The 16,690-nt window shown below is 30.2% G+C and overlaps 4 protein-coding genes across 8 annotated transcripts; 2 read left to right on the forward strand and 2 right to left on the reverse strand.

Annotated features, from left to right (window-relative positions):
* Window positions 1-1,131: 1,131 nt before the first annotated feature.
* LOC126774854 (28S ribosomal protein S9, mitochondrial) lies at window positions 1,132-2,522 on the forward strand. The gene has a single exon (XM_050496492.1). It carries the CDS (start codon window positions 1,263-1,265, stop codon window positions 2,469-2,471), a length of 1,209 nt encoding a protein of 402 aa, XP_050352449.1. The 5' UTR covers window positions 1,132-1,262; the 3' UTR covers window positions 2,472-2,522.
* On the reverse strand, window positions 2,514-6,167 carry LOC126774833 (probable RNA-binding protein CG14230). The gene is given in 9 exon segments (XM_050496464.1): window positions 2,514-2,715; window positions 2,803-3,033; window positions 3,730-4,019; window positions 4,110-4,330; window positions 4,415-4,500; window positions 4,503-4,605; window positions 5,020-5,388; window positions 5,465-5,586; window positions 5,885-6,167. Coding segments are annotated over 9 exon segments (1,785 nt in total). The 5' UTR covers window positions 6,075-6,167; the 3' UTR covers window positions 2,514-2,542.
* A 508-nt stretch (window positions 6,168-6,675) lies between these two features.
* On the forward strand, window positions 6,676-10,857 carry LOC126774819 (myb-like protein X). The gene is made up of 5 exons (XM_050496435.1): window positions 6,676-6,833; window positions 7,091-7,385; window positions 7,747-9,450; window positions 9,544-9,660; window positions 9,740-10,857. Exons 1-5 carry the CDS (start codon window positions 6,774-6,776, stop codon window positions 10,516-10,518), a joined length of 2,955 nt encoding a protein of 984 aa, XP_050352392.1. The 5' UTR covers window positions 6,676-6,773; the 3' UTR covers window positions 10,519-10,857.
* An 841-nt stretch (window positions 10,858-11,698) lies between these two features.
* LOC126774864 (microtubule-associated protein RP/EB family member 1) lies at window positions 11,699-16,576 on the reverse strand. Of its 5 annotated transcripts, none has more exons than XM_050496509.1 (6): window positions 16,420-16,576; window positions 15,783-16,073; window positions 14,919-15,153; window positions 13,774-13,853; window positions 13,007-13,162; window positions 11,699-12,852 (listed from the first exon to the last, which is right to left on the reverse strand). In XM_050496509.1, exons 2-6 carry the CDS (start codon window positions 16,047-16,049, stop codon window positions 12,784-12,786), a joined length of 807 nt encoding a protein of 268 aa, XP_050352466.1. In that variant the 5' UTR covers window positions 16,050-16,073; window positions 16,420-16,576; the 3' UTR covers window positions 11,699-12,783. The 5 variants fall into 5 exon arrangements, with proteins under 5 accessions (XP_050352466.1, XP_050352464.1, XP_050352465.1 ...); XM_050496507.1 differs by having other exon boundaries at window positions 13,750-13,853; XM_050496508.1 differs by lacking the exon at window positions 14,919-15,153 and adding an exon at window positions 14,460-14,694 and having other exon boundaries at window positions 16,420-16,575.
* Window positions 16,577-16,690: the final 114 nt, after the last annotated feature.

Consider the following 16,690-nt stretch of genomic DNA (forward strand, 5'->3'; position numbering starts at 1 on the left):
TTTTTATTAATACCTAAATAATTTGAATTAAACAACTGCTTGTAAACTCGGACATTGCAAATTGTTTTAAAAGTCATGAAACGATGAAATAAAATGTTAAAATATAACACGATCACGATAAATCTGTTCATAGTTGTTTAATTTAATTGGAAACCTAAGAAATCATTACCTAAATATTTTTTGTTTGCTGCCCGCGACACCATGAGTAATACTTGTTTGTGGCCTCTATAAAGTAAAAGTTGAGTATCGCTGGTCCAGTGGCTAGCTGATAAGGCTAGTAAAAAGTTTTTGGGATTCAACAGCAATCCAAAACGTACACCTTTGTTATTACTATTGTTATTACATGCATTGAAATGGAAAAATATATATTGTAAGCACTCAGGATCTCGCTATCGAAAGCCCAATAAATAATAAGTGGCATTGCCAATGCACTACCAATCGCGGAAACTAAGATGTTATATCCCTTCAGTCTGTAGTTACACCTGCTGACTCACTCTTCCAACCAGAACATATTAATATTAAGTGGGTGGTACCTACCAAGACGGGCTTGCACAAAACCCTACTAGCAAGTGATGATGATTTGTGTTATACCCTGATGCTACTTTTTTTATGTGAAACATCTATTGGTGCGCCTAGAATATAAGACCGAATCGTATGCCGTGATAGCAAATAGTATGAGTAAACTTGGGCAAAATGTAATCAGATTAACGATTACAATTACAACGTGTAATCAATGATCACGATTACAGATTAATTTGATTCTGAAGAGGGCGCGCGTTGATGCAATACTAAGTATTGCTTTTTAACGGTAGAATATCTGATGAGTGGGTGGTACTTATCCAAGCGTGCTTGCACAAAGCCCAATCAACATATAAAAATTATTATTTCGATGTTTTACCACCATTCTCTTTTCTCATCAAACGATCAATATCAAATGAATCAAAGAATATATAAACGTAGAGAATGTTTGAATAATACGCTAATTGTCGTGTAAGCAGTGTCTAATGTGACTTGGTTATTGACTCAATATATTGTCGAAAAAAAGGCCTTACGTGTACTAGAGGCTTTACAAGCACGACAATTTAAAGTATGACTCTGGAAACACTACTGGAAAAAGTGGAAAGGCTAAACAAACGTCAACTTCAATTATAATAATAACTAGGTTATGAAGTAATAATATCTTACTAAACTAGTGCTATATTTTTTAAAGCATTTATATTATACAACTCTTATTTTAAACGGACTAAAATGTTTTTCTGAAAATGTTTTTATGTTATAATAAAATGTCATTTGCCATAAAATTTACTTTAAAACAGGCGCTGCCTATAGCGAGTCGGTCGAGTTTAATTTTACAAAATGTGTACAATTATAGCACTAAAACAACATCCCATGATAATTTTTATAACAACTTTACTGACTGGGAGACTTTAAGCAAGAAAAAAAAGGTAAGCAAAGCTATGAAAGCCTACTTAAAAAGAGCTAAGGAACATGACGACTTTATGAAGAAACAGCAATTCGAATACAATATTGGCAAAAGACATCTTGCAAATATGATGGGAGAGGATCCAGAAACGTTTACTCAAAAAGATGTTGATCGCGCTATCGAATACTTATTTCCCAGTGGCATTTACGATCGCGCTGCTCGACCATTGATGAAACCACCAGAAGAAGTTTTTCCGGCACGTAAAGCGGCCGAATTTGATGAAGCAGGACGGCCTCACCACTTTTTGTTCTATACTGGTAAGCCAAATTTTTTTAAATTATTGTATGATATCACTGAAAATATCCAAGACTTGTACAAGTATGGGGATAAAGTAATTAGAAAAAGAGAGATACCAGATGAAAAATTAAATCTGAATATGACTGGCAGTGTTTGGCTAACTAAGGACCAATTAGAACTATTGTTAGTTGAAACTATAACTGATTTAGAATATGACAATTTTAAATTAGCCATGGACAGGCTTGTTTCTTTGCCTCATTCTCATATATATAAAGAGTTCATTGAGAAGTTTAGAAAACCCTTAGCAACTCAAAAATTTGCTTTAGAAATCCCAAAGCCAAATTATGATGAAAATGGGAATGCATTTGTAACAACATATGAATGTTTGCGTAAGAAAGCCAGGGGTGATGTCACTATTAAATCCCCAGGAACTGGAAAGATTACTATTAATGGACAAGATTTAACATATTTTGAAGATACACAATCAAGAGAGCAAGTCATATTTCCATTAATTTTCACTGGTATGCAGGATAAAGTAGACATAGTGTGTAACATCGAAGGTGGGGGGCCATCAGGACAATCAGGAGCCATACGATGGGGAATAGCTTGGGGATTACGGAGTTTTGTTGATAAGGACATGCTTGAGTCTATGCAGTTAGCTGGCTTATTAACAAGAGATCATAGACGTCGTGAACGAAAGAAGCCAGGACAACCTGGTGCAAGGAAGAAGCCTACTTGGAAGAGGAGATAATTACAATGATTTATAAACATGTTAAATTTAAAAATAAAAGTATAGATGTGACATCTTTATTTATTTGAATATCAACCTTTCTTAAATTTTTTTTTCATAGTTTTCTTTCTTCCACCAATTTTTTTCTGGAACATAGTATTCTTTCTTTCTTTATTATAAATCCTCTTTTTCATAAGTGATTTTAATTCTCTCCTTTCTTTCTGTATAGTGTTTTCATGAGTCTTACTGAAGAATAATAGTCCATCTAAGAAAAAAAATGTGTGAAATGCAAATATCTCAAATAATTAACCACTAAGAATAAAAACTTATCATTGAATTTATTTATCTTTACCTTTCAACCTGTTATCATCTGATGAAAAGAAAAACTTTTCTCGCCAGACCATTTTAGTTTCAATTTTCTCCTCCACAACTATTTTAGCATTTTGATTGGTGTCTTCTTCATTTTCTGACTCGGAAGAATCATAAACAAATGGATTTTTCTCACCAGGTTCCATTGGATTTTTAACTTTTGATATGTTTTTACTTGGCAGAGGAATGTAATTTTGATCTTCTTCCGGAGTTTCTGAATGTAATCAAAAATAATCAACTATTAAAATGATCTAATATTTGATTGATGATTTTTAATATAAAATATTCTATAATATGTATTAATTTAAACTTTAAAACTTAAGACTATACAATTGGTCAATGTAAAATATATAACAAGTTAAAATTAAAACATTCGTTATAATTAGTCATATCATAAATATCAGTTTGACAACAGTTTTCAGTTTGAAACTGATATTTATCCCTGAAATCAGGTTTACAAAACGATTTCAGATATATTTCGGTTACGCCAAATATAGTCTATAAGTACTTAATAGTAAGGACGATGTGTGATAGATTTCCATAGCAGAACCAAAACAAATTGAAATCCGAATTGCAAAATTCGCACTATCTTTTTATTCTGCTTTATTCTAATTGGTTAGAAAGAGAGAAAGCTAATTTCATATTACACAACAATCAGTTTGCATTTGGATACCATAAACAATTCGTTTGGTGATATCCACTGATTTAATTTGTCGATTCAAAATCTTTTAGTGGTATCAATGTATAGATCGTTCGCGTTTGTTTCGGCTAGGTCAATTTTTGATATTGGATATTTAGTTTGTGAAATCGATACGAATCGATTTGTGTTTGAAATCGGATTTTGAATTCGTTTTGATATATTGGATGCATGCCTAGTAATAATCTTATTTAACAGTTTTAATCTATCTACCTTCTTGAACATTATCATCCTTTGTAAACAAACTCCTCAAACTAAATGAATTGGGCTGAGTAATAGCTTCCTTTAATGTATCACTTATTTTATAAAATTGTTCCTTTGAAACTTCAACTTTTTCCACAACAGGTTCTGGTTGTTGTGTGGTTTCCTCTTCTTTCGATTCTATATTTCTGGACTTTTTCTTCTTAGATTTTTTAGATGATTCTTGTTTTGTTTCAACTGGTGCTAAATATTTAGCATGCTCTGGTTGCATTGGGTCAAATCTCAACATCCCTAGCTTTGTTCTGAAACATAAGATATGAGAAGATAAGAAAATTTAGTAATTCATTAAAAGAGAATGATTTAAACAATTATTTGCTACAGAAAAAACATACTTTGTTTTGTTGGTTGTATCATATTGTCTAGTTTTAATAGTTACTCCAAGTACATCTTGTAAAATATTTAGTTGTTTAGACTTTTCGTCAGCTTGCCCTATCTCAATTTCTTCTCGTTGTTCTACATTATCTTCTTTTTCACTTGCTGAATCATCTTCAACAAACCTTTCGTCCAAAGTAAAACGTTTATCTGTTTTATATCTTGATTGTAAATCTAATACCTAAAAAAATTTAACATAATTTAATGAAATTTTGACTCTAATTTTATTTTGTTTTATAAAAATATATACAATTAAACTACATACTTTTTGTCCTTTTACACCCTCAAACTGCTTTTTTATTTCAAAATTTATTTCCTCATCACTAGCTTCGTCAATAAACTTGTTTTTCCAGTATGAGTTTGTTTGGCATTTTCACCATTTGGTATAACACTGTTTTTAGCTGAATTATCTTCCTCTGTATCCGAAAATATCACTTTCTTATTAGGTTTTTTATCCTGAAAATAAAGGGGTCTTGTTAATAATATTACTCAATATATTCAGTGTGTTAATCAAGTATGATTTTCCCATATTATATTATTATGCTTATAATTACATAATAATTTCAGCTTATACATAATAAATTAAGCTGAAATTTTGCTAATGATTGATGCTGGTCACAATCAAGTTAAGGTACAAATATACAATACTGTCATGGGTCATTTTTGTAAACTGATAAGTTAATTGATAATATATATTTTATATGTACATACTTAATTGATTTTTTTCCTGTTAATAAACATGTTGAAGAAAGTAAAAATACTTACAAAGCAACATGTCAAAGTTCATGCTATGTTTATTGACCATCAACATACCAAACTTAAATTCAATTCAATTTAAAAAAAACTAAATGTATATATTCTATCACTTACTATACTTATTAAGCCAGATTTTATAATATTTTTCTTTTCACTGAATTCCTGTCTCTTTCTCTTCATTGACTCCAATCTCTTCTTGTCTGAGTTTTGTTTCTTTTCATCATTTTGAAATAAGCTATTATCTTTTTTATCATTATTATTTTCATGATTAGAAGGTACTGATGAAAATTTTTGTTTTTTATTATAATCATCATTGGAGAAGTTTGAAGATAAGTTGTTAGCTTTTTCGTCATATTTTATTTTGTTTTTCTTAACAATATGTGTATCATCTATTTCATCATCGATAAATTTCCTTTTATTAACACTTGGCTTGTTAATTTTAGGAAAGGTATTAGCTAGAGAGCTTACTGCTGTTTCTTCAATCTGAAAAAAATACTTATATGTTTGACAAGAATACTATTTTGTATAAAACTATTATGTTACAAAATTAACAAATTACCTGTTTATTGTCATTTTTCTGTGATTCTCTTTCTCTTTGTAACCGTTCCAGAAAACTCTCACGAGCTCTAGTCACATGTAATCTGTTTCCTTGAAATTCTTCATTGGTGAAATGCTTTATACCTTTAAAATAAAAGCGCGAAATGCAATGTAAGCATTATATGTAGTTGGTCCTCATTCTCTATTGCAATAAACTGATCCATTATTATGGTTAAAATATTTTTCTGTCAAGTAATTGTCAGTAGCAGCAAGGAAGTGTGTTACTATATTTGCTCTGCACAGTTGACATAATCTTCATTAAGAATGACTGCCGAAGCCAAAATCGGGTATCAATATTAAAAAAAATAACTTTATTATAAACTAAAATTAAATATTTTAAATGGATTTTTCAGTCTAAAATTATACATCTAGCAATACTTACATGATTCTACATTAAAATTTGACGCAGTTATTGTTATGAAAGCAAAAGTTTTTTTATCATTTTCTATACCAGGCTTAGATTTTAAATCGAAATTGGTTATGTCCCCATATGATGAAAATGCATCTCGTAGAGCCTTTTCATTGAAATTATCAGGTATATTACCCACAAATAAGCGAGTATTAAAAGCCATTTCTTAATAAATAATCAATAAACACTCATAATTTGTTAACAATTAATAAAAACAGCATGGTTATATTTTTTTCTTGTGTGAATTGCAAATGAATTCCGTTGACATTGACACTTTGACATTGTCACAATCACAGATTAGCAATATACTAAAAACGAATAACGTAGTAAACGTAGCTATAGTAACTTAGATACCAAATGAATGAATAATTACCTATTTTTGGACATGAACATATCTTCTTGGAAGATAACAATTTAAACTTTCGATAACAACATTTCCCTTTTTAATATTTCAAGCAATGATATACATTTAAAGCAATCATATAAATACATATTCAAGTAATAACAAATAAATGTAGTTTCACTTCTTGTTTACAAAATTTGTTTAAAATTCCATAAGCACAAAGTACTTGCATTTGCAACTTCCAAGAATAAAGAATTAAAAAATATATTTATAATAATATAATCTGTCATCTTTGAGCTATGTTGTGGCTAGGAATAGTTTATAATTTTATCTGAGCTCTCTCTGTGTATAATTTATCTATTACTCAATCACGTCATGGAAACGTCCGTTAAATCTGAAATTTGAATAAAATCGACGCTCGCTGTCGCTGTATTAGGCGATATTTTGTGATAGTCATTAACAAACTAATGTAAAATTTTAATTGTGTATGTATGAAAACTTTAAATAAATGACATTAAAATGTCGGACAGTGACGAGGATTTAATGCCTAATGTTCTTAAATATCAACGCGATCCAACTGTAAGTTTGTTTGTGTTTTGTTTTATGTTCTTAATAAACTGTTGTTTATTATTACACTTTTTATATTCTTAAACTTAGTGTACTATATTAAAGGTTTGTTTTTTAGTTTTTAATGTTATTGTATTATTGACTTTTATTATTATAATATATGAGTTTTACATACAAATCATAGATGTGTACACTGCTAAACAACAAATTATGTATTTCAAACTTTAATATTTGTGGTATTTATAGTAATAATTTAATTTTAATTGCAGGCTATCCATTCTAACTCGAATTTTAATAATACAAACATAACAGGCTATACTTTTCGAAGCAATATGATGACATCTACTTTTAATATGCCACATTTGGAAAGGCAAAGATATGGAATGCGAGGTCTTGATCATAGAAGCATGTATTATAGGAGAGAAACATCTCCAATGTCACTCAGAAGTTTTCCTGATTCTGGCATACAAAATTTTCACAATTCATTATACACTCGTGGCATGAACTCTCAGAGATCTGTTTTTAATGGAAGAAGTGGATCACCAGTGTCTATGAGGAGCATTGGTACCATTATTTTTTCTTATATATTGGTTATATATTGTTGTACCACTTTTTTTAAAATATGTACCTATTTATTTTTAGATGCTTGTAATTTTTTTTCATATCATAATATTGCAGTGCATAAAAATTGAAAACAATAGTAGATAAATGACAAAGCTATAGTATATAATATTCTTGGTAACAATTATCACCATTCTAAAATTTTTTTGTTAAATATTTATTTTGTCTTCAGCTTAAATAACTGCTAAAGCATGTGTGATTCAAAAATTTTTTGTTGAAACTTAATTTTAACAACTATCTTTTTTAGATCAACTAACTTGTGCATATAATAATAATTTTAATGAATTTGGTGTACATTTTTTAGATTCTAATGCAAGTGTCAGTGCTGCAGACATTGCACTGGCATTTAAAAATGTGAAATTCAACAAATATGATTTAAGAATGATAAAAGAAGCTTACAATAAATTTTTGAAAAATAGAGTCAGGAAAAAAATTGAGAAAAGGCGTAATCTAAAGTTATTTCTGAAAGGTAATAGAAAGAGATCAGGCGAAGACTCGGGAGAGCAAGGCAGTGATTCATCAATCAGTAGTGATGATTGTAGATCATCTAGAACTATACTTCACAAAGAAAACATACCAAGATCCGTACATAGACCTTTGAAATCATATGATTTGTCACATTTCAGGACTTCCATAAGAGAAAGTGATATGCTTAAAGACTGTACAGATAATATCAAACAGAATTCTCTTAGAAATATGGTTGCAGTTAATTCATTAAGCCACAACAATATACCTCAAGAAAACACTAAAAATACTTCTACTGTTACTCTAAAAGAGAGATTTACAAAGGGATCGTCATTTTTATTGCCATCACAAAGGTTTGATAAATCAAAAATAATAAGTAATGAAACGTCAATAAGAAATATCATACCATGTAATAATAGCTATAAAGATAATCACTGCATAGGAACAGGTAATACTATAAATCAAGATACTGACAGCGACAGAGAAGAAATTTTTTCAGAAAATACAACGAGAAATGTTAATGATCAACAAAATACTATACAACAACGTAAAAGGGTTTTAGAGGTTGAAGAAACAAATGCATCTGACAGAAAGAGAAATAAGGTTATCATTTCACCGATAAAATTGAATGACTGCATGTCTAATGATAATATACAGAAAAATGATTTTAATTTTAAAAAGCCACAAATGCCCATACGAAAAACCTCTATTGCGAAAAAAGATCAAAAGCAAGAAATATTAATAGCGAAGTCTCGTCAGCCTCTCACTGGAAGTTTAGAAATTGAGTTACCACTTGATAAATTACCACAACATCCCAATTCTGAGGATAGACTTGCATTGGAATTACAAAACAAAAATTTATTACAAAATACTAATGAATTAGAACCTGACTGTTCTAACCAAGCAGAAGTAACATACAATTCTACTACAGATGTTTCAATGAAGCCAAGTTTCTTAAAAAGGAAACTATTCACACAAAATTTAGATGTTGCTGAAAGTAAAAATATGAGTAATGATAATTTGGCAACAAATAGCCCACAAACCAAAATATACAGGGCATGCAGAGAAAAAAACAAAGTGAGAAAGTTAGTTTCTTCACAATCCTGTCTTAGTCGTGATGTTGGAGATGATAATGTTTTGGATTTAATACATAAGATTGTGCGTCCGGATCAAATGAATGTCACAGCTGCTACAAACAAGAAAGAATTAAATAAAAGCAACCATGATAACAATAGTAATGATAAATGGGATGTGGCATCTGTAATATCAATGTGCAACAATGGTGAGGGTAGTGACACTTATACAGATGAAGAAATATTTAAAACTACTCAAAATAACAACAAAACCAACAATAAACAAGTAAATAATTCTTTATTAGACACAGATGAAAAAAGTACTGTGAAATTTACTGGAAAGGAAGTCCAAGTAAAACCAAAAATTAAAGATAAAAAATTTACTACAGAATGTAAAGTAGTAATACCAAAATTGCAACCAATAACTAGCAATATTAATGTTAATACTAATAAATTAAATAAACCACAATGTAAGTACATTGATAATGTTCAAAAGTAAAAAATAACTAAACAGGTAAATATGCATAATCTTTAAAATAACATATAATGATTAATTTTTTTAGGTCAAAATAAGACAACTGTGTCAAGCTGTGTAAAGTCATTTTGGGATACAGACTTTGAAAGTGACATAGAAGAAAGAACTATAACACCATGGAGATCTAGAAATCTACCAAAGCCAGGTAAACATTTAAGAATCATACATCAATTTAAACAAATTATGTTAAGGATGAAGTCATTAATAATAATTTTTTTTTTCAGATACCAATAATCAAAATAAAACTGTAAATAATACTTCAAACTTAAATCTCAATAAAAAGAATGTAGTAAAAGGTTCTATTCTAACTGTAAGAAGTTTTCAAAATAAGGGTATCAATAGCAGTATGTCATGTAGGTCAGATGTTAGTAGGATTTCCAAACGAAAACAACCTGATAATTATCAAGAGAATCATGAAGAAAATAATAATGAAATGCTAAATAGAACAACTAGGTCTAAACAAAATGAAGAAAAAAAAGAAAAGGAACAAGAAAAAGAAAAGGAGCAAGTAGTATCTACCTCAAAACAAAATAAAGAAACCAAATTAAAAAGTGATTTGAGTAAAGACGTTAAAAAGTCGAATGTGAAACCAGTTAAAACCAAAGACCCAAAAACTATTAAACAAACTTCACAGGATAGAAACGAATGTAATACTTCTAGAGAAAGTCTCCGCCTAAAACAAAAAAAAGAAAAGGCTAATTTAAATACCCAAGTTAGTGATAGTGCTACCAAACCTAAACGTGGGAGATCATCCAAGAGTTCAAAGGAAACGAGTAATGCACTGGTTGTGCAGAAAAAACATCCAGCAGCAAATAAAAAAACTAAAGAGACATCTAATAAGGATACAAAACTAGCTAAGAACCCTTCAATTAAGAATGCCACTTTAAACAGGACCCGACAAACCCCTAGAAAAAATAATGAAAAAACAACTGACCAGTCAAGTTTGAATATTAGTAATATATCCAGCAGAAGTTTAAGAGTTAGAAAAAAAACTTTAAAATGAATTGATCTTAGTTTGTTAATTGTCAAATAGTATGTATACTACCTTGTAAAATAATAATTTTCAACTTATACAAATTAAAGTATATTTTGGGATAAGTTGTAAGAGTATGAAATTCCTCTTTACTTTTTTGCCGTATCGGCGGGACCGCTTTAATAATATATTAAGATATCATGATAATATTTGTTTCGAGATATTTATATTTAATATACATTATTATGTTGCGTAATTTATTTACTATAGAAACGAATCATATTTTTATTGATTTTCAATGAATACACTTTAAAATGTTAAATGCATTTAATGTAATATGTACATATAAGTACATAGTACGAATTTTATTCAATTTAAGTATGACATTTAAAGACGACCAATTCCTCTATAGCTAATATTAAAGAAATAATGTAATAAGAATTATTGTAAAATAAATAGAGATAATGGTTAATTTTTTTCTTTACTTTCCCGATAAGATTAAATAAATAGTAGCAACCCGTAAAGCCAGTCTGCTCTGGATCCACGCTGCTTTATTACGTGTTGGATACACGGGGCACAATTCGTCCGCCACATGCACGTTTCCTCAGTGTTTTCCTTTCCCGCCAAGCAAGACATGGTGCTTGCTCAGTTTGAAAGATTCTTGTGTCAAACTAGAGATATGAATAAATTTAAGGTTTTTATAACTCATGCGCTTTTGTTATTTTTTATATATTAATTAACTTGTAATGTTTGTTTTCAATTAATGTTTCCATAAGAACTAAACACCGAAGCGAGGCCCTGCAATGTGATAGTTCGCATGGTCTACTATGCTATCAGCACTAGGGGTTGAGTTACAATGTATTCTGTCTTATATAATTATACTGTCATTGTAGTTTTCAATTGGACACATTTTACTGTTTGTAATATTAATAGACTAATTTTTCAAGTATTAATAGAACGATTTTGAAATAATAATTTGATACTGTATTGAAAGTTAAAAACTTTAGAATCTTGATTTTAATTTAAGATATACAATAATAAAGGAAATGTGCCCGGTTGATGTGTTATGAGAATTAAGCAATAAAATAAAATCTATGAAAGCGAAAATCGATGCGACACAGCTATGAGGTCGGAACGTAGTTGATGTAATTAATGTCTTTATTTTTGAGGAAATGCTGAGTTAACGTACCATGATCTTTGCATGAAATAAAATACTTTCATATTAATGTAGTTATTTATTTGATAAGACTTCGACGATCTGATATCCAGAGGCTATTTTATAATTATGATTTAATATTTGCAGTAAAGGCAATTTATGTATGCTTTTGAAGTAAATAAATTAATTATCTATTAAGTGTAACCAGCGATAACATCTTTCCCGCCAACAAGTCGTTAGTATCGCAACGTATTTGCTAAGACACTTCCTAACCTATTAACAAATCAATCTGATCATTAACATAGTTTCTATTATTCGTTACTATTAGTGCAAAAACATGGTATTCTTATTCGATTAACTAAAATGTAGTCAATTATGTATTCCCTAGGCTATATTATATGCACTATTTTTGAAACATGTCAATTACCCAATTTATTGTAAATAATCGTCAATAAAAGTAATTCAAAATTTATCAGATCTAATTCACTCACACTCTAATTGTTGTATAATAGAGTAATTTTACGACCAAATTTAATTACAGTAAATTTCGTTAAAACACAATTGAACAAGTAACAGTAAATCTCTTCCATTTATAACAACCTATTAAATGCACGTTAAAACAGGCAACAGTGGCCCAAATATTACGATCAGTTTCAAGACAATACATATAAGCACGCTTTCTGCACCACATTGCACATTAAAAACCTATCCTTCATACAAATATAACTCTTTGTTTCAAAGTAATGATTCTACCGAAACATAAAAGATAAGACAGAAATTCAGTCAAGAAAATATGCTCCTAATAAATAAAGAATGTGCTTATGTATGACACAGCCATGTGTACATTACTGCATTGACATCATCTTACATATATACAGAGGTATAAATATATTCAAATCCATGTAACATTGAATTACTGGTAGTCATTCGATAAATTCCAAATATTTATGTATAAGTTAGGAACTACATAAAGCCATTTTGGGCCACTGTCCTATGTTAATTTATTACCTATTACACTGTTACTGTTGACTCATTGGCTGTGAAATACAAAGCACTCGTTGCTGTCAATGATTTTAAGCGATATAATTTCGAGTTTATAATATACAAAGAGCACTATGATACGCATAGATGTTGTGTTTTCAATATTCGTCTTCCTCTGGTGGGTGAGGATTTTCGCCATCCATTTCCTCTGGGGGCGCAAATCCATCCTGAAATGCAACAAAGTGATCATTACAATAACAAGGAAATTATTAATATTATCCTGTACTATAAATAACTATATTGCATCATCAAAACATTTCAATTTAGGATATATGTCATTATTACACGGTTAAATAATATATGTTTTATTTTATGGTATACCTCAGTTGCATATAAGATGTCCAAAATCTTTTGAACTATTGGAGCATTGTGCTCTTCATCCATCTCTTGACAGATCACCTCTATATCCCGAAGTTTTCCAAAGTAGAAGTCCCTTTCCTTTTCAAGGCCGTCGACTGTTGCTTTTAATTCGTTTATCTTAAATAACAAAATATACAGTTACACTTTCTGCACTCTTAATTATAATCTGCATACCATATAGAGGCATGTTCCGATTAGTAAACGAGTATGCCTTGACCGAGAAAAATCACGTGTTGTATGGACGCCATATGTCGCGTGTATTACACATTTTACTATAAATAAATTTATTTAAATTTTTGTCATCACTTTCAATAAAGATAGGATACCAAATTTTAATACAAATTGTTGTTATAATTATGAAATTTGAATTGATCTATGGCTATTGATAATTTTGATAAATGGAAAAATTAATATAATTTAATGTCATTAAATCTTACTTATATACAAATGTTAAAAAATAAAACAATAATATCCAACTAATAATCTAAGCTAAATTAACTCAAAAATTCATCCATTGTTTGGAGTTATTCAACCAAGCTCACACTCTCTCAGATCTGGATCCACTTCAGTGAAACCTGCAGCTAAGTTCCTCATATTCTATATACTGGGTCAGCTCAGCTCTTAAGCATCTTACACAGTAATAGCCATTGCCCAACAGAGGGGTATTCATTGGCTGTTACTGTATTTACATATATTAAAGATACCTGGTGATTGAGTTCATCAATTACTTTGGAGTCGCCTTTTCCAGTTTGATTTATTCTGGATAAGTTGACCGGTGGAGATCTTACTGTACTGTTCGCCTTGCTAACTGCAGAAAAATTATTTAATTTGTAGATTATTTTCTATTAAACAAAAACCTACAGTAATCATTTATAGACAGTATATTTACAATTTTAATATATTTTTTAAACTCAGCCTTTATATTTATTTAATATATCATTGCACTTTTAACTAATTTCTTAATTTGACAGATATAATTGAGCTGAATTTGCTCAAACAATACAAACGCATTCCATTGATAAACTTTATGAGGATTAAAATAGGTATCAAATAATAATTAAAAAGTAAAGTATGTTCAAATAATTTCAAAATTAAGCATAAATATTAAACCAAATGAAAAAAATGAATAGTACGAAGATGGAAGTAAAAAATACATAAAAATAACAAATGATAATAGTGAGTAACATGTTAAGGGTCGGTATTATTACACATATTATATTCTACATATGACTTATTGTTTTATAAAAAATAAAAAGAATTCGCAATGGTTCCTGTTATTGCCAATTATTTCAAATACATACATAAATTAATAATAATATAATAATTGATAGGAATATTTGTACTGCATATTTAAATACTATGCTATATTTTATATATTAAAAGGAAAACAACTAATAAAGTAAACAAATAGTACTGGTTTGGGGTCTAGCGGCGACTTTAGCGACGGGCGCCGCCGGTTTCTTTACTGACGGAGGCGCGGCCCGAGGCACCGCACCGGCGGCCCCGTGCCCCATGGGCAGGCCCTCACGTTGCGCCATGGCGTCGTACTCGGTGCCGCCGTAGTTAGCATCGAAAAACTTCTTGAACCATTGCAAGAACTCAAAGTTATCTTGGAACCGACCCTTCACCAGTCTGTCAATGGGTACTATCTACGAAAGAAAAAAGGAAAGTAAAATAAAAGAAAGAAATGGTCTATAGGGTGTTGGCTACCTGTACGGGAGGTCGAGTTGTGCAAGCACTTAGACCGTCTGCATGGACCAATAGCATAGTAGCAGACAATTAAATCAGTAATTTGTAGATGTGAGAATGAAATGAGCCGGTCATGCATGACATGTCTATGTGCGTGAAATGATTAGAGGAGCGGGATGCGTACTGCCCGAGTGGTGCATCGGCACAGCACGGCGCGCGCGCGGCGGCGGTGGGACCACGCCCGCGCACAGCGGCACGCCGCTTTCGCACGCGCCCGACCCGATCGTTAAACCACCCCGGGCCTCAAACGCATCATACTCCCTTCCATCATAGTTGGCATCAAAAAACTTTTTAAACCACTGCAAAAACTCAAAATTATCTTGAAACCTCCCCTTGATCAGCTTGTCCACTGGTATTACCTACAAAATGACATCAAACCAATACTAAAATATTTATCAAGGCAGATCAAGGATGTGAAAATTATTCTCTGTGTTCATTTGTTGTACATTAATTGGCTTTATAATTAATATGAATCTAATCAACTAACAACTTTACCAATGAAAACTAAACGAATATATTTCTATGGTGAAATAACATTTATAATAATGACATTTCTAAATAGCAACCCATGTTTTATAAGAATATTGTATTTTGTTAGAAATTATAATGTTTTTACTTTCTTTGAAGTATAAGTATCATCAACAGATAAGACAAACCAAAGTGCATATGTGAGTCATATCTGCAATCTCAAATTATCCTTAGTTGTTATTAAATATTAATCATCAGAATGAAAGCAAAAATTTACATATAAAAAAGTATTGTTATTCTATCTAAGCAATAAAAATAGAAACAATATTATAGTTAATAATGAAATGTGAAGTGAAATTTCCAATAATAAATATCACAAATATGCTTTTCAAATACAATTTTTTTTCATCCTACTTTACCTTCGTTATTGAAAATTGAGTGGTTTAGGTTACCGGTCTTCAAAGTATTGATAGTTTATTTAAATAGACAGATTATTAAAATTTTATTAATTTATAATTACCTTATCCACAGACATTTTTTTAAAGGCTGCCTGTAATATTTTGAAGTTTTGAATGTACTCATGTTCTAGGTTTGTCTTGAACTTGATACGCTTCATAGGAACACTACCAGGAAACAACATGTCCATGAACTGACAATAAGCGGCTCCGGTGCATAGCTCTTCGATTTTAGCAAAGTTTGATTGAAGGCAATCATTAACCCACGCTAACATATCATGTCTGGATAGATTTTCCGATGTCACATTTGTGGAGTATACATTTACAGCCATCTTGAACTAAAATTTTGCCAACACCTAAAACAATGTCAAAGTTATAAAGTTATATTTTTATTAAGAAATTATTCACAACCGGCTAATAACCAAATCACTGCATTGTATAAAAAAGAAAGCCGATCTAAAAATAGGTCGGTACGTGTTGTACGAAAGTGTTTGATACGACGCATTCTTTCCATCTTAATTGTATTCTTTGATAATAAACAATTAAATCAATTTCCCATATAATTAGCAAAATTATAACAAGTTTTTTTAAGAAGCAACTAACGGCGGATGCAAGTATGACAGACGACGACTCATCAAAATCGTTTTCGTGATAATAGAACATTAAATGCCAAAATTAAAGAATGAACATAATGACACTTACCTTATAAATCCAAATACCTATAATTTTATTTTTATAGTTTTTTTTTAAATTGAGTAAAGCGTTATAAACGTTAAATTGTTATCCGAAAAGCTCGCCTTCGTAAGATTTGTCATAGACAAGATTGAAGATAGATATATATTTTTTCTTTTTATGGCGTATCTTCTAGAAAGTATTTTGCAAGCTACAAACCGGTAAAATTATCGATTTCCAAATTTATCGTTAAAGCATAACCGGTAATAATATCAATTATATTATTGGAGGTCTATCAGAG

Source organism: Nymphalis io, chromosome 17 (genome assembly GCF_905147045.1).
Source record: "Nymphalis io chromosome 17, ilAglIoxx1.1, whole genome shotgun sequence".
NCBI classification, from domain to species: Eukaryota; Metazoa; Arthropoda; class Insecta; order Lepidoptera; family Nymphalidae; genus Nymphalis; species Nymphalis io.

Bases quoted from the DNA above. Each gene is read 5' to 3' on its own strand.
- LOC126774819 (XM_050496435.1), top strand. From the start codon at position 6,774: ATGTCGGACAGTGACGAGGATTTAATGCCTAATGTTCTTAAATATCAA. The intron at 9,451-9,543 runs GTAAGTACATTG...TAATTTTTTTAG, and splicing joins TAAATTAAATAAACCACAAT to GTCAAAATAAGACAACTGTG. The intron at 9,661-9,739 runs GTAAACATTTAA...TTTTTTTTTCAG, and splicing joins TAGAAATCTACCAAAGCCAG to ATACCAATAATCAAAATAAA.
- LOC126774854 (XM_050496492.1), top strand. From the start codon at position 1,263: ATGTTTTTATGTTATAATAAAATGTCATTTGCCATAAAATTTACTTTA.
- LOC126774864 (XM_050496507.1), bottom strand. From the start codon at position 16,049: ATGGCTGTAAATGTATACTCCACAAATGTGACATCGGAAAATCTATCC. The intron at 15,154-15,782 runs GTAATTATAAAT...GTCATTTTGTAG, and splicing joins AAAAAATGTCTGTGGATAAG to GTAATACCAGTGGACAAGCT. The intron at 13,163-13,749 runs GTATCTTTAATA...TTGTTATTTAAG, and splicing joins TTGATGAACTCAATCACCAG to ATAAACGAATTAAAAGCAAC.